Raw genomic sequence first — 17,634 nt, forward strand, 5'->3', positions numbered from 1 at the left:
GGCTGGTGAGCCTGAGCCCAAAGCGTGCGGTTCACACTCCTCTTCCCAGGCATTTCCGCCGATGTGCGGCCGGTCCCGCTCATGCCAGCAGCCCCGGGTGTCTGGGCACAGGACGAGCCAGGAGGTCACAAAGGCTGCTGCCCAACGTGGCCGCAAAGCCCACGCGTCCAGCGCCCTCCGAGCACCCACTCTCACAGTCCTGCACCTGTGCCTGACAGCACCCCACCCGTGAAGCTCTCCTCCTTGACAAGCGGGGGCGCTAGTCCTGGCCTAAGGCACCCACAAAGCCTGAGCCTGGGTGGCCAGGGGCAGAGGCGGGAGACGGGCACCCCCAGGGGCCCGGGACCCCACCCAGACCAGAGGCGGAGGCTGAGACCTGACAGGGGTCAGGAGAGGGCTTCGGAGGGTGAGGATGCAGGGGTGCAACAGGGACGGAAGCTCCCCAGGCAGAGCGGTACGAGGAGGGCCTGGAGGAGGCCCCCTGGATGAGCTCCAAACCCCACGGACCAGGGGCCCCAGGCCAGGCCACCTCCTCCCTCGGGGGTGGACTGAGCAGCCTGGGAGAGCAGGCCCAGGGGGTGAGAGGAGAGAAGGTCCAAACCCAGCGGGTCACTGAGGTCAGTGTGTGTGGCGGGGGGACTGGGGTCCCTCCTTGACTCCAGGGAATGGAGGAGGGGGTGGCAATTCCCCAGACCCCCCAAGGAGGGCAGGGCCTGGGCAGAGGCCATGAGAGGAGGGGATGAAGGAAGCCGGGGTGGAGAGGGCTTGCTGGAGGTAGGGGTGATTCTGAGCAGGGGTCAGTTTCTACCCTCATTCCAAAGTGCACGGCCCTTCTCTCAGCACCTCTCCCCCCTCCCTCTTCCCTGCAGGACCATGCACAGCAGCCCCATTGGCCCCAGGTCTGGCCTGTGAAGTGTGCAGCAGGTCACTTGCTGTTCCCAAGCACACACCCAAAGCTACTGTGAGAGTTTTCCACTGCTCTGGTCTCTGCTGTGAGCCTGGCAATGTCTGAGGGGGGCTGCCCATCAGTCTGGGTCCCGGAGTCAAAGCACAGGAGCAAAGGCACCTCCAACCCACTATGGGCATGTAACACAAGCTAGAACCAAACCCAGCCTTGGGCTCATTTGTTACTACAGCCAAACAGCCTGAGCTGACTGATACAAGGAGGAACAGGATGAGCTCCGTTTAACAGAGGGATGCAAAATCCTGCCGCTAACCTGCCGTGTGATCCTCGGCGGCCCTTGAGGCCTCTCTGGCCTCTCGCTCCCTCCTCCAAAGCCGACAGCAAGGCTCTGGTGACCATTAACACACGGGACCCGGTGCCAAGGCCGGCAGCTCGGTGGGATGTGTGTGCTAGTCATTAATGCCGGCAGGCCCTGAGTTAACAAACACCACTTGGAACCCCTCACGCTCACAGCCACGTGCTGCTCTCTAATTCTCACATCTATTCTCCTGCCAGCAGCAAGAGCATTTTGAGGGAAAGTGCAAATCTGGGGGGCATGGAGAGCTCCTCACCAGGCTAAAAATGGTGTTGTAACGAGGCCTCCCTCCCCCAGAGCAGAGCAAGTTGAAACTCCTCAAGGTGCTAATGTTTCAAGCATGGGGGCACCAAGGTGTGGCCCCCGATCCCTTTCCCGGCAGACAGCAGTGGATGCTGGACCAGAGGAAACGGACACAGCCATCAGCGCCGAGGGCGTCAGCGTGGCAGAAGCCTTGCTTGCGGGGACAGCATCAGGGACGGCTTAACAATCCCGGGATCGAAGCTGTCCCCTTGCTTCTGTTTTCCCTTCTGAGCCTTTTCATCTGCCCTGTTGGCATCATTAATGAGCCATCAACAGATGTTCCTGAAGCAGCAGTGAGGTACCGGGGTGGGGGGGGGGGGTCGGCAGGGGGGGGGCGGGTAGTGGGGACCACGGAGTCACCGATGTGTGAGGGAGGCAAGGACATGGCTGGATGGGCCACCGGTGCAGGGGGGTTAGCCTAACGCCTGCCCCCATTCTGCGATGTGCACTCAGCTCCTACCCTGGGGCTGCAGGGAGGCTCACCTGGGAAACAGGTAAAGCCTCGCAAAGGGGAGGGACGATGCTTAGTGACTACCCTTCCCCTCACGGGACCCCCGCAGAGTGACAAGGGTGAATCGCTGCCCCCCTAGGCCTGGGGTCTGAGCCGGGCAAAGGAGGGCACATCCTGAAGGATGACCCAGTGTCCAGCTGCCCCTGCCTCTGTCCGTGGTGCTGACGCTCCTTCCGTGGTCCATTTACAGGCTGGGAACACCAAGGCCCATGAACACACAGAAGGCAAGTGATGGGGTCAAGCCCAAGTCGTTTGGAATGGGATCCAGACTTCCCACGCCCACCTCGGTCAGATCCCTGTTCCCCAGCTTGTGACCCCAGATCACGGGGATTCATCCAATGGTGCCCACTTGGGGCTCCTCAGAGTTCACGGTTCCCACCAGTTGGGGCTGAAAAGGAGAAGCCAACCCTCCAAAAACCACAATAAAGAAGGAGAGCTGGACCCCCCTGTTTCTGAGGGACAAGGAGGCTGGGGGAGCAGAGCGTGGGGAGCATCGGTCCTGCTCACGCCCTCCTCGCCACAGCCCACGCCTCCGGGACAGCACTCCAGGCAGGCACAGCCCTTCCAATTAGGACGCAGCACACACCTGCCCACCCCGGGCGGGCTGCCTCTCGCGCCTGCCTTCTGAAAGCATCAATCAGGCCCGGAGCCCTCCCGCCCTGGAGACAGGCCCGCGATTCGCTGGAGGGGTTGCATCCTTCAGTCTCCCAGCAGCCGTGATCCGCCCCTCCGCATTCTTCTATCTGCAGAGCACGCACTTTGAGAGAGAGCTTGTTTGATGTCTGGGCGGTTTGTTTGGTTTAATTTTGTTGTTTCCCCCTCTCTGCTGTCAAGAGGTAAACAGACACTCTGCATGTCTTCCTGGGAGGGCTAATTAATAATGCATCGGCCGCAGGTGGAGGAGGATGGCCAGGCCCCGGGCACTGGGGTTTTCTTCCAGGCTGTGCCCCCGACCAGCTGTGTGACCCAGGCCAAGTCTCTGAGCCTCTCTGGGCCTCTTCTCCTTGCATCCAGATTGGGGCTGGAACCCTGCCCAGCTCTGAACTTTGAGGTGGTGCCGGCGGTGACAGTGCTCAGTGAAAGAAGGGCCACCTGCGCAGGCGGGGCTCCTAACAGGCAGTTAGTTACCTGCACGGTTTCACTTAACCCCCAACCCCGGGCCAAGGATATTTCCAGACAAGAAAAGGATGGCTCAGAGATAATACGCAGTTTCGTCAAAGTCGCACAGCAAGTAACTAACGCAGCCAGTACTCAGGCTGGGGCATTTCCAAGCTCCGCTCCTTCCCCGGCTGGGAGCTCGTCAGGACCAGACAGCCCTGCAGGCATCCTTGTTACCTACTGTGATCACTGCCACCATCACCCCCACATGCAGGCCCCCCAGGGGTGGCCTCAGCACCGAGTCCCCATCCTGGCTCCTCCTTGAACTGGGGGCCCCCCAACCTCCCCACACCTCGGTTGTTTCATCTGTACAATGGGCATGCTGCCCCCTGCCCTGCCCCCTGCGTAGGACAGGTGTGCGGCTCGGCTGAGTGAGGTTGGACTCACAGAGCTGGGGCACAAGCTCCCTCCGTCCTGCCCTGCGCCTCCCATCCTGGAGGACACATCTGATCCCTCACACAGACGAGGAGCCCAGGCCAGACGCAGCCCCTCCCAGGGCAGGTGGCATTTTAGGGAGACTGGACGGGGCAGGCGGTGCTGACTCGGGGGGAACGGACTCAGTGGCAGGACAGGCTTGGAAGCCGGACAACCAGGGTGCCTGCCCAGCCACTGCTGGGTGTGACCGCGCTCATGCGACATTGCAGGAATGGCAGCAGCGACACGAACAACAAGGCTGGTGACAGGACAGGGGGCGGGGGAGATGGGTGTCTCAGGCCACCCCACTGCAGCTGCCCACCCACCCCTCAGACCTGAGGCTGGACCGGGGTGGCGGGGCTGGGCTAAGAGCTGAGCCTCTTCCAGAAACAGACATCGATCTCACGCAAACACTCCTGGCTTCTCATTGCAAATGGGCTACACAGTTCTGTCTCCCTTTCCCCTTCTTTCTTGGCGGCAAGCGCACGAGAGCCGTGGGCCCGGGCCTGTGGGCCTGGCAGCGCTGAGGTTCTCAATGAAACCAAATCTATATCTGTTTGCAGAAGGCAGGGCCCAGCCAACTGGATTCCGCTGGGTTCCAAACCTCGGGGCTGCAGCTGGCTTCCCCGGCGCCCCATGTGTTCCGAGTCCTGGCACGGAGGCCACCCCCTCGCCCCAGCCTCCCCCTCCCACCGCCCACACACCACTCCTCTCCAGACCACCTCCACCAGCTCGAGGCGACAGACACACCAAATCTTCCCCGAGCTTGCAGAGAGCGCAGAATCCCCGTCTGTGCACAGCCGGTGGGGGTGGGAGCTGTCCCATGGGACCGCTGCACCCTGCCTCTCTCTGGCCATCCTCCTCCTCCGGCTCCTCCCGCTGCCGGTCCTTCCAGTACAACACCTGCCTGCTCCCGACTTCCTGGCTCTGTCCAAAATTCCGAGGTGCGCGGGAAAGCCTGGGCATCAGAGACTGGATTTGAACGCTGGCTCCGCCCCTCACCAGCTGCACGATTTGGGGCAAGTGCTGGTCTTTCTTGAGTTTCAGTCCCACGTCCACAAAATGGGCAACAGTGGGCTGTTTGTCTTGAGAGCAGGACAGGGACCAGCCACGCTCTGGGGCTCCTCAGGTGCTGTAGCCCCACCCCCCATGCCCCCCACCAACTGCACGCCTGGTGGGAAGCTCCCAGCAGGCCCAGCAGGCCCTCCGGCAGGTCCTGGACACACCCTACGCTCAGCCCTGTGCCAACAGCCAGGATGACGAGAGTGGCAGACATGCCCACCTGGGGAGCTGGAGGCTGGAGGGCCCCAAGGCATAATGAAGACAGTGGGCTGGGGGCTCTGCTGCACAGAGGAAGGTGCGGGGCCCTGCGGGGCTGCAGTCTGAATGGAGCACAGAGTGTGTCCTGCGGGGGGGTGGGGGAAGGGTGGTGCCGCGAGGCCACAGGAGAACAGTGGTCCCCCAAGAGCCAGGACCACGTGTCGTCCTCCCGGTGCTCCCTGCCCCCACCTGCCTGCACCGCCCTCCTGACACAGCAGGGGCTCTAAGGAAGGTCCATAGGTCAAGTCACAGCTGCCCTAAGGCAGGCACACTGTCAGCACCAACAGCAGAGTTGACAGTGGAGGGAGTGTGGAGAGTGGAGCTCTTAGGTACAGAGGCCTGCAGGGGCTGGAGGGCACAGACACAAGTTAGAACATGAGCCCCACCTTGGGGAGGGCTCTGAAGAAGATATGGGCATCGCAAAGACAGAGATCACTTTTCTTCTCCATTCTCCCAGGGCCTTGTACCATGCCTGCTGTGGAGGACTCGCTCCTATCACCATAATCACCACCACAGCAGGATTCACCACCACCACCACTGCCACCACCACCAACACCACCATCACCACCATCATCACCACCACTACCACCAACACCACCACCATCACCATCACCACCACCATCACCACCATCATCACCATCATCATCACCACAACCACCAACACTACCACCACCACCACCATCAACACCATTACCACCACCACCATCACCATCACCACCACCACCACCATCAACACCATCACCATCACCACCATCACCACCAGCATCACCATCAGCATCAGCATCACCACCACCACCACTGCCACCACCACCACCACCACCATTACCATCACCACCACCATCACCATCAACACCATTACCATCACCATCAGCATCACCACCACCACCACTGCCACCACCATCACCACCACCACACCATCATCAGAACAAGTCACTGTGCTAAGTGCTTCCCATGCAACCCTCTGAGGCAGTACTGTCTGTATTTTACAGAAAAGGGAAACGAGGAGCAGAGAGATTCAGCAACATGCTCAAAGTCACCCACAGGCAGTCACTGCAGGGCTGGAATTAGAACCCAGTCTGCGTGGCTCCAGGGACCGCCCTCATCTGTTAAATAAACAGCAGGGGCTGCTCCTACTCAGCACAGCTTCCGAAGAAGGGGATTCTTGCTGTGAATCGGACAAGATGCTGGGCTCACTCTGGTCCTCCAGATCACTGTTTCTCTGGGCCACTCACTGGTACTGGAAGGAAAAGAGGTTCATTTGCATATAATTTGCATACAGCTGCTGAAAATGAGCCCAGATTCCCTACCACTTCAACACTGCATTGTTTCTGCCTTGAAAGGGACCTTCCCACGCACACAGCCATCCCCCAGTCACCCCGCGGTGGGGTGGTGTCCCCTCGTCACCTCTCTGGAGCGGTCGATTCCCCACTCCCAGCCCAGCCCCCACTCAGGGGTGACCTCAGCCTGAGAACCTCCTTCCTCTGGAGTAGCCAGGAGCTCCCACGGCCCTCCCAGCTGAAGCCTGCGGAGCAGGGCAGGGCGGGGGCAGGCGGGGGCAGGCGGGAGCATGGGTCCTGCAAGGCAGACGCTGAAGCGGGCCACCTGGCACGCGCGGGAGCTCTCTGTGAGCCCCGGCACCCTGGACAGCCGGCCCAGTCAGTCTGACCACCAGGCCTGGGCCAGACGCCAGGCGTTGCCTCAGGAGTCTCCTCCCCTCCTCCAGGCCACCGTCTCCCCGCGGGACCCCCGGCCCGCCCCTCCCGTCTGCCTGCCCTGTGTCCAGGCTCGGGAAGGCCAGGCAGCTCCCCTGCTGGCACGGTGCTCCGCAGCTCAGTCTGGGACCGGCAGACCAGGAGGAAGCCGTGCTAGGAGGGCCGCTCGGAAGCTCGCCCCCCAGGTGGGTGTTCAGGGGTACTGTGGGCGGGGCCTGGGCTCTCTGCGGACCCGCCCAGGAGAGGGGCCCGTCTGATCAGCGGCCAGGTGATGTGAGGTGCGGCCAGGCGCCCCTCCCGCGGAGGGGTGGGCAGCTCAGGGGCTGGAGGCCTGCCCCGTGCCCGGCTCCCTCACCGGCCTCCCACAGACCAGCGGCCTCCCGGAGAAGCCCTTCTGCCCACCTGATGCCCCATCTAGGAAGCGGACCCCTCCCACCTTCATGCTCCGGACACTGCCTGGATGGCAAGCAAGGAGAACACATGCCTGCGCACAGGCACATACGACACACGTGTGCACATACGTAAACTTCGTGCACAGCACTGCAACACACCTGAGCACGTGCGTGCACACACACATCACGTACACACACATGCAGGTGCACACGTGCATGCACATGCGCACACACATGCACCGCCCCCCACCCAGGGCCTGCCCATGCCTGTGTCCCCCGCATGCTGTGAGCGGTGGTGGCTGAGTGTCCCTGAGTCTAGGGCAAGTCTTCACCATCTGGCCTCACAGGTCTCATCTGTGCAGGGGGTGAGACTCTTCTCACCTCAGGGGCTCAGAGGCCCCCCTCGGGGGGCAGGCACTTCGAGCTTTAAGATTGCCCCTCAGAGCCAGTCCCCGCCTCCTTTGGAGGCCTTTCCGCATCCATCTGGGCCGTGTTGATTTATCCTCTGTCCTCCTCTGGCCCACGGGGCTGGCATTTCTTTAGCCATCTCTCTGGCGGTTTCTCCTGGGCCTCAAGGACACCCCTGACCCTTGTCTCCAGAACAGGAATGTGTGCCAGGCTAGACCCCCGCACCCACAGGGAGCGCCATTCGTGTGCTCAGCACAGCAGGAAGAACACGGGACGGCCCTGCACTCACTCCCAGGGGCAGGCCCATCTCCCCTGAGCAGAGACTTCTTCGCCGATCCAGAAAGGGTGAGAGGGTCTCTGCTGGGAGGGGCTTTCCTGCCCAGCCTTGCTGCGAGTGGTCCGCAGGCTGTAGTCACTCACCCTGGGCCCAGGGCAGCCGGAGCACAGCCCCAGGACCCGTGCCACCTCCCTCCTGCCTCCGGGCTCCGCAGGCCCCACCAGGTCCGGTCCCCAGGCCGGCCAGACAGCAGGCAGGTCGGCCCACGTCCGCCGCTTAGAGGAGTGGGGACACCCGCAGAGTCACACTGAAGCTGGGCCAAGGCAGCGCCCACCTGACCTGAAGCTGCTGCGAGTCGCCAAGGACACTGGGGCAGGTGGAGCACAGAGCGGGGTGCAGGGCCCCCCAGTCCCTCTGCCCTATGCCCGTGACCTCTGCCCGTCTACCCAGGCATGGTGAGTCCAGTCACCAGCAGATTGACTTAAATCTTCGCCTGGGGTTACTTTTCCGCGGGCGATCACTCAGAGCAGGGCTGTGGAGCGCACAGAGCCGCGGTGGGCGGGAAGGGGCACGGCTTGGGGCCCAGCCCGAGGCCCGGGTGCACACGGGGTCCCCCTCCCCGCCCCTCGCGGCCCCACCAGCTGTCCCTCCCGGCGCCTGGAACCCAATTCACATTTACATTTCCCAGCAGATGGTGGGGAGAATTTATAACAATCTGATCACGAAAATAAGATTCTCCGGTGTTCTCTGCACCCAGGGACTCAGGCCTCGGCAAATCCAATTGCTGCTTATTTACCCTGCTCGGCTCCAAGTTAAAAGGCAGCCTCCCCTCCCCCACAGGCTGCCCAGCGTGGCCCTCAGCCTGGCCAGGGCAGCAGGTCCCAGGCCCAAAACAGCCTGGATAAGGCCTCTCGGGCTCTCAGATTACAACATCCTGTCACTGGGAACAGGATGAAGGGCTCTGGCCAGAGAGTCCCTCCCCATCCTCCCTGGAGGCTTGGGGCCTGGGCCAGGCCACCAGTTGGGCTCTTCGCGAGTCCTGCCCTTGGCTGGACTTGGATTAGCTCAGAAGCCCAAGCTCCGCAAGGCACCATCTGACCCCGGGCCTGGCCCACTGGAGACCTTCCTTCTTTCTGCACCTCCTAATCTCCCCTGCCCAGGGAACCATGCCCCGGCCCTGCCTTCCGGGTGCCTCTGCATAGGTACGGGCGGTGCGCGGAACATGCAGTGCGTTGACAGAGCACGGACTGCACGCTGAGCACTGTCGCGGGGGCCGGGTGCAGCCAGAGCCCTGCCTTGTGGAGGTCACCTGCCCAGGAAGACAAGGACTTACAGGGGGTGTTGGCACGTGTGGGGATGGGAGGGTGAGAGGCAGCAGGGGAAGCCTCTGATAAGCACATGTCTGAGTAAAGACCTACACTGGGGAGCAGTTAGGATGTGGAAAGGATGCAGGAAGAAAGGAGGCCAACCTTGTCCCTGGCACCCACGGGGCGTTCACTGCTCTTCTCTGCTGCTGCTGCCGGAGGACAGTTGCACAGCTCCCCACGAAGGGCCTCAGGGTGGGCGTTCAAAGTTCAGCATCATCCCTCATCCTCGTCCTTGAGGCAGCTCCGTGGAGGGTGGGGGCATTACTTCCCCCAAAGCCGGTGGTTTGTCCAGGCTTCCTGCTAAACTACCAGCTCCAAAAGGCAGGCCACGGGACTCAGCACGGTCCGCTTGTGTTGTGATAGGATGACCAGGTCTGTGTCCATGAGACAGACAGGCCCACGATGATCCTTTCCCGTACGTATGTCACCTTTGATTTGACCTCGAGTTATGTATTTAGGAATTTCCCCTTTTTCCGTTCTCCGGGGAGGTTTGTACAAGACTGGATCTCTGCCCTGAAAGTTGGGTAGAACGTACGTAAAAGACCAATCGGGCTTAGTGTTTCCATGGGAGAAAGTCTTTCCGACGCATTCTGTTTCTTTAATGGCTACAGAACCACTGATCTATTTATTCTTGAGTCAATGTTGGCAAATTGTACTTTTCTAGGAATCTGTCCATTTTTTCCCTAAGTTTCCAAATTTGTTGGCATAAGACCATTCATAGAATTCTCTTATTACTTTGGAATTTCTGCTCTTTCAGTGCTGGATCAATCTTACTAGTGGTTTGTCTATTTTCACCATCCTTCCAAAGAACCAGCTCTTGGCTTCTGCAGACCCTATTATAACTTAATAAATTCTGCTTAGTCTCTATAATCTTCTTCCTTCTAATTTCTCAGGGTTCATTCTGTAGTCCTTTTACTCTTATTTAATGTCTTTTTAATATCTTAATTCATTAATTTTCAGCCTTCCTTCTTTTGTTGTGTAAGTATTTAAGGCTATTAATTTCCTTTGAAGTACCCCACAGATTTTGATATGTAATATTTTCATCATTATTCAATTATGTCTTTTTTACATATCTATTAATGATTTCTTCATCGACCTCCCAGTTAGTTAGGACTGTTTTAAATATTTCCCAACATACAAGGAACTTTTTATTTTTGTGCATTTTCCTAATTGCATTTTCTAATAATTGCAGTGTTTTACCCATTACTGATTCTTTGAAGTTTGTTGACACTTGCTCTATGACCTAAGTCATGGTCAAAATCTGTAGCCGTCCCAGGCGTCCTGGAGAAGACCGTTATCTGCTGTTTGAGGGTCCAGTAAGTCAAGTGCTGATTATTACTGAAACCTGCACTATCTTCACTAATTCCTAGTCTCTGTGACCATGTTGACAACTTCTACTCTCCTGATGGAGTCCCTTTGCAGGTGGAAAGTTCTGGCTTTATTTATCTATTTAGAGCTCTTTTATTAGGTGTATAGAAATGTAAGATTCTTTATCTTCCTGAGGAGATGAACCGATCATGCAGTAATTTGTGCTATCCTGTTTATTTACTTATATGATTAATTCTGATAGTATCCATGTACATATTTGTCTTCACGTCCATTTTGTCCAAGCTGACCTTACCACTCACACCCTCCCTGACTCTGACCGGTGTGTTTTTCTTTACAGTTTCATTCTCACCTTCTGGTCCTTATGTTTTACTGGATCACTTGTAAATGGCAAAGAGATATTTTTTCCCTACAATCTGATGATCCTTGACATTTAATAGGCTCTTCTAATCTGTCCACATTTGTTTACTGGACAAGATTTCAAAAGCTTGCCTCAGGTTTTCTATTTGTCCAATTTCTTTTTCTTCTGTATTATTTTAGTTGCTCTTTTTTTTCCCCCCTTTTTTATTCAGTAGACTTTTGTCTGCTTACTTGCATTCTTACTCCTTTCTTCCTGGTGTGGAAGTTATAGACTCCTACAATACTCTTCCAGAGGTTACTGCTGCCTTCAATTTTATTGTATTTTCCACTGGTGTCTTGTGTGTGTAGGTCTGTGAGACGCTATCACACATGAAGATCCTTGTACCGCTGTGGTGACCGGATACAGAGCTGCTCCAATACCTCGGGGGCCCTCGTGCTGTCCTAGAGTTGCACCCACCCAGCCCACCTCCCGGCCCCGTTTCTATCTCCACAATCTCGTCCCTTAGAGGATGTCAGACCCACGGAATCACCCAGCATGGGCTCTACGAGACAGGCTCCTCCACTCAGCAAAATGCCCTCAGAACCCTCCACCTTTTCATCCATCTTTATTGCTGAGTAGTATTTCTTGGCGTGGACGCACCACAGTTTAACCATTTACCCACAGAAGGCATCTGGGTTATTTCCTACTTGGGGCTGTTACAGATAAAGATGCTGTGAATATCTGTGTACAGGTTTTTGTGTAAACATGACTTTTTATTTCTCTAGGATAAATGCACAGGAGTGCAATTGTTGGGAAGTATGGTAAATGAATGTTTAACTTTTTAAGAAACTACCACAGTGTTTTCCAGAGTAGCTGTATCATTTTGCATTCCTGCCAGCAGTGTATGAATGGTCCACTTTCTCTGTATCATTGTATCTCTTATTTTAGCCATTCTACCAGGCGTGCGGTGGTATCTCATTATGATTTTAATTTGCATTTCTCTAATGGCTAGTGATGTTGAACATCTTTTCAGATGCTTATTTTCTATCCATATATCTTCTTTGGTGAAGGGTCTGCTCAAATCTTTTGCCCATTTCCTAATTCATTTTTTCTTATTGTTGGATTTAGAGAGCTCTTTATATATTCAGGATACAAGCCCTCTGTCAGCTATGTGATCTACAAACATTATCTCCCCGTAAGTAGTTTGTCTTTTTATCCTAACAGGGTCGTTTGAAGAGTGTAAGTCTTTAATTTCAATGAAGGAATCCTTGAGTTTTTACCACGTATAGTTAACAGACACCAAAATTAATATTTAGTTTCTCTGAAAATGGGCTCAGACTAATTTAATCACTATCATCGTCCCATTGTTGTTCTGTCCTTTCTAAAAACTTAACTGCACAAATAAGACATTACAGTCAAAAGTCACTGTTTAATATGAAATGATGTTATTATCTCACACAGTCCTTTGTTGGATCTGCCCCACATTTACCAGCTCCTTGGTTCACTTTCCTTGTCACAGACCTTCCTTCGAGGATTACTCTCCATCCTCGAGTCCATCCTTCAGAAGCTCCTTTGGTGAAAGTCTGTTGGCAGTAAACCCTCAAGTTTTCACTTGTCTTTGCTCTCCAGAGATGGTTTTGCGGGCGGCGCGATTCCAGGCTGACAGTCCCTTCTCTCGGCCTTGGTGGGTATCACTCCACCGTCCCCAGCCTCCACGGCTGCTGCTGTGACTGAGCTGGGAGCGGGGCTGTCATTCCGCCCCTCCTCCCGAGCCTCCTTCCCGCTCGGGGGCCGCGGTTTCTGGGAGGCGTGGGGCTGCCAGGTGTCAGGTGCCTCCTGTGTCTGCGGGATGGTGGGCGGTCGGGTGGGGCCTCCTCACGCACTGCCTTTCCTCATTCAATTCTCTTCTCCCGGGACCCCGCCCAGACCTGTGCTGAATTGCTGGTATACCCTCCGCACCCCTTCACCCGTCACCCTTTCCGCTTCCTTAGCTCTCCCTGGCACACTGTCACTTCCCCAGCTAAGCCTCCCAGGTTGCTCCTCTCACGTCATCCGGGACCAAATGTGTTGCCCGGTCCCCCGCCGACTTCTTTGTTCTAAAAGTCATCACTGACCTTTTCCAGACTCATTGGGTCACTTTTGATCATCTCTTATTATTACTCATCTTTGTGATTTCATCTTCTTTTTAAAATATTTCTTAGACACTATCTTATGTTAGGCATCTGATTAATTCCTTGGGGGTCTGCACGAGTCGGCAGTGGCTGCCCTAACAAGTAACACAGACTCGGTGGTTCAAACAACAGAAATGCACCCCGTCCCCGTCCTGGAGGCCGAAAGTCAGATGCCACGGCGTGCGCAGGACTTCTCCTCCTGAGGCCTCCCTCCCTGGCATTTGGACAGCCCTCCCCTCCCGTGTCCTCACGCGGCCATCCCTCTGTGCGCATCTGTGTCCTGATCTCTTCTTATAAGGACATGAGTCACGTTGAATCTGAGGTCACCCCAGAGACCTCACCTTACCTCAATCACCTCTGAAGGCCCCAACTCCAAACACAGTCACCTGCTCAGGTCCTGGGGTGAGGACTTCAACATCTGAACTTTAGGGGGACATAATTTAGCCTGTATCGGGCCTAAAGCCGTGGTCTTGTTAGTTATTTCTGCAGCCGCTGGCCCTCCCTCCTCCTCTGCACCCCGTGGCTGCCCACGGCAGACTCAGTGACCGCTGCCTGTGGGCTCACGTGGCTCTTCTTCTTCTGAGGGTCCCCCAAGGCCTACGGCACTCTCCCCGAAAGGACCGTCTGCCAGGATCTCAGCTGCCTCCCGTCCAGCGCTTTTGACTGCGGTGGCGAGGGGCTGACGGTGAGGGGACAAGCCTGGTTATTTTGCTTCCCCCTGCAAGCCAGCAAAGCGTTTACAGTCATGGTTTCTTCCACGTGAAGCTGTCTCCTAGCAGGGGAGCCGCATGGGCTGCCTAACCCGCAGTGTACCAAGAGGGATCTGCCCAACTCCCTCCTTGCCTGCGGCTCCCCCGGGCCGGGGACCTGGCCTTGCTCACTTGGGGTCACATGGACGGGCTCATGCACTTGGTAAAGCAGCGCGACGAACGGACAGGGCATGAACTGGGAATCCTGAAACCGGGCTCCCAACGGCCCCCAGCTCTCTCCATGACCCCAGCCATCACCCCTGCGCCCCCAAGGCCACCCGGCCTCAGATTTGCCATGGTGACCTGGGGTCTCTTCAGGCTCTGATGAAAGCTGTCCCGGCCACCCTCCAGCCTGTCTCTCTGGAACACAGAGGCCTTGCAATCAACCAGAGCAAGCCACAGAAACATGGCCTGCCGTGGTGCCTGACGCCTTCTAGACGCCCCGAGTCAGGACCCTTCGGTCTTCACACCTCCGGGCTGTTCTGTGCACAGGACGCTGCTGCCCCTCCCCCTCTCCTTAAACGCCCCCGGGCACCTGTCACCCAGCCTCCACGGGGTCTCCTCCTCTCCCTGCCGCCCTGTCCCCGGGCTCCCACACGGGCTCCTCAGAGCCCCGGCCTGTGGGCCCCGCCCTCCTCAGGCACACGGCCCCCGACCCTGGGTTGCCACAGCCCCCCTGGCCCCCGGGCCCCGCACAGGACAGCAACGCCGTCCGCCCTCCCCGCCCTCCCGGTGGCCCTCCTCTCCCGCATGTCCCTGTCCGGGCCCGCCATCTGCCTGGTCGCCCGGCCCAGAGTCTGGGCAGAAAGCACACGAGGTGCTGGAAGCCCCCCGGAGGGATCAGATGTCTCCCCGCCGCCTCACCTCACACGCGCCTCCCTCAACGCTCTGCTTCTGACCAGCTCCCGTCTAAACCAAGACCCAGCCTCCTTCTTAACGGACCTTCAGGCCACTCCCACGCCAGATCCTCGGCTCCCCTTCCCGCATGAACACCCCGCCCTCGAGGCCAGGCAGGGCCCCTGTCCCCCTGCCTGCCACCCAGGCTCCCTCGTGCACCCCCAGACCGATGGCCCGACAGGCAGGCACGCCATCCCCGTCATGCCCTGCCTGGCCCTCAGCGGGCAAAGAGCATACCGGGCCTGTGGAGGCGGCCAGACCTCTGCTCAGCCTGGGCTGCTGTGTCCTCAGCACTCAGTGCAGGGCCCAGAGCAGGTGTCCAGTAGGGGTTACGGAACTGGAAAGAGTCAGAGTTCAGCGCGGGACCAGGGTCAGTCAGGGCTCAGCGTAGGACCAGGATCAGGGCTCAGCGTGGGACCAGGGTCAGGGCTCAGCGTGGGACCAGGGTCAGGGCTCAGCGTGGGACCAGGGTCAGGGCTCAGCGTGGGACCAGGGTCAGGGCTCAGCGTGGGACCAGGGTCAGGGCTCCGCGTGGGACCAGGGTCAGGGCTCCGCGTGGGACCCGGGTCAGGGCTCAGCGTGGGACCCGGGTCAGGGCTCCCCGTGGGACCCGGGTCAGGGCTCAGCGTGTGACCAGGATCAGGGCTCAGCGTGGGACCAGGGTCAGGGCTCAGCGTGTGACCAGGGTCAGGGCTCCGCGTGGGACCAGGGTCAGGGCTCAGCATGGGACCAGGGTCAGGGCTCTGCGTGGGACCCGGGTCAGGGCTCAGCGTGGGACCCGGGTCAGGGCTCCGCGTGGGACCCGGGTCAGGGCTAGGTTGGGATCTGAGTAGGTGCTGACCAGGGTTAGCGGGTAACCTGGGAGAGCAGTGGTCACTGCCTAGAGAGGTGTGTGTCCACTGCAGTGGGCATCTTAATGGACAAGCAGGGTCCGTGCCTTTCACCTGGAATGAAGCTCTAGGAAGACGCCAGACATGGCACTGAAATGCACTCTGGCTTTGTAGGGCTGAAGGAAAGGCCGCCATGGAGAACACACGGTGTCCTCCGGACCGCAGGGGAAGAGGAGGCTGGAAGGGCGCTGGCCACACTGCAGAGGGCTGGATGGGCAGCTAAGGAGTTCGGGCTTTCTTTTGTGGACAAGAGTTGCCGACATGCTGCCGGCTCCACGGTAAACAGCGAAACCAGGAAAAGTCCCTCCCACTGTGTTTGTTCCACCCTGGTCTCTGCGCCCCTCAGTGCCAGGCTGCCTGGGAGCCCCGGGACCAGCACGCTGTCCAGTTCATGCCAGGACCTCAGCCTCTCGCTTCCGGAAAAGGCTTTCATCACGAGTCTGGAGAAGGAGGCAGAGGGGAAGCTGGAGGTGGCACAGCTCCAGGGCCACGAGGACCCCAACAGCCACCCGAACTGTGTGCTGAGGCCCGTGTGCCCTGCCTGGCGGGGCCGGGAGCTGGGGCCAGCCCCGAGGGACCCCACAGGGCCAGGAGTCACAGGTGAGGCGGATCTGACACCCGGGGGGATCAGGGCTGCCTGCCAGGCAAGGGCAGAGGCAGAGTGCACGCGCAGACAGACGGGCTCCATCTCATTTCCTCTCAGCGTCACCCTCGTTATCATCACTGGCTTTTTTTGTTGTTATTTTATGCTTATATAAGAAAAATATTTTTCTAAGAAAAGTCGACAGGTATAAAATGGCATCCCACCCCATCCAGTACCAACGAACATATGTGCACATACATATATATACCCCACACCACAGACATAAAATTGAGAGAAATAACCGCAGGCCCACGGGGCGTGGTTCCCTCGGGGCAGCATCAAGAGGATGCAGGGTCCCAGCCCCCCTCAGTCGGTACGCCCACGGAGCAAGGGGGCTTCCGGGAGTCACTCCAGGGCACACGCCGGGGGTTTCCTGGGTGCCCAGCCGAGCCACACTCCAGGGCCCACACCTGAGGCAGTGGTTTGGGGGCGCCGCGCCCCGCGTGCTTCTTCCCGCAGCTCCACTCACCCACTGCCCGCCGAGAGGCGCCCCGTTCTGCACTCCACAGTACTCGCCCCGATGGTCGGAGCGCGGGATGGGAGCGGAGGGGGCTCGGTCCGCCCACCGGCGTCATCCCTGAGTAGACCTCAGCCGGCCCTCCTTTCGCGTCACTGAGGCCCATGGACAATGGCAGGACGGAAGGGGCAACCACAGGCGGAAGTCCTGCGTCCTCTCTGGCTCCATCGAGGCCCCGCCTCTGCCCCTCAGAGGGGCAGGACCGGAGTCCCTGCTCTGCACGCGGCCCACGGGGTCCAGACCCTAGATCTCCTCCTCCACCTTCAGGATCATCCCTGAGAAGACCTCCTGGCCTGTGTGCCTGCCCTGGGGGCTGCCCTGGGAGCCTCCAGCTGGCCTGCAGGCTGTTCCGCCCCCAGGGGAGCCACCCGGGACTGCGGGCGAGGCGCCCCAGGTCGGGAGGGCCTCCACCAGCCTCTCCAGGGTCCGGCTGAGGGCCTCGACGCCGTCGGCCAGCCGTTGGCTCTGCTCGGCCAGCCGCTGCAGCAGCAGGTTCTGCTGGGCCATCAGCGCACTCTGCTGCTGGGACCAGGCACCGAGCAGGGCGCCCTGCTGCCGCTCTGAATCAAGCAGCCGCCGTTCCAGGTCCGAGGCCTCAGCCCCTGTGGGCTTCCCGGAGGGCTGGGGTGCCGCCGAGGAGGGCGGCGAGGGCCGGGAGGCCCCGGGGAATGTGGCCGCGGGGGGTGCCGAGGCCGGGGAGGCGGGCGGGGAGGGTGAGGAGGTGGACGCAGGGAAGGCTCCTCGGGGGTCCAGGGGGTCGGCTTCAGGCAGGCTCGGCCCATCCAGCGTCCGCAGGGGTAGCCACAGGCAGCCGGGGGCCTCGTCCTCGTCGGCTGGCAGAGGGAGACAGGAAACGTGAGCCTTCGCCGGCCAGGACCGGGGCGATGCCGGGGAGCGCCGCCTGCATGAGGCCCGCTGCCCACGCAGCTACTTCAGTCTCGCGGGGCCCCTCTGCAGCGGGCAGCAGCGCCCTCACTATC

General features: G+C 59.0%; 1 protein-coding gene across 14 annotated transcripts in view; it reads right to left on the reverse strand.

The window, feature by feature from the left end:
* TSNARE1 (t-SNARE domain containing 1) overlaps positions 1-17,634 on the reverse strand; it is a 132,228-nt gene that overhangs the window by 32,525 nt on the left and 82,069 nt on the right. For 4 of the 14 annotated variants that reach the window (XM_082432821.1, XM_082432809.1, XM_082432819.1 and 1 more), the window contains one exon: positions 15,995-17,487. The exons of 3 other annotated variants lie outside the window; for them this stretch is intronic. In XM_082432821.1, coding sequence (XP_082288947.1) covers positions 17,161-17,487 — 327 coding nt within the window. In that variant the 3' untranslated portion in view covers positions 15,995-17,160. Of the gene's footprint in view, positions 1-5,851; positions 6,203-15,252; positions 15,935-15,994; positions 17,488-17,634 lie in introns of those variants that run through there. 7 more of the 14 variants (XM_082432815.1, XM_082432824.1, XR_014255388.1 and 4 more) reach the window with 6 other exon arrangements.

The sequence above is a fragment of the Balaenoptera physalus genome (assembly GCF_965194825.1).
Source record: "Balaenoptera physalus genome assembly, chromosome: 17".
Lineage (NCBI taxonomy): Eukaryota > Metazoa > Chordata > Mammalia > Artiodactyla > Balaenopteridae > Balaenoptera > Balaenoptera physalus.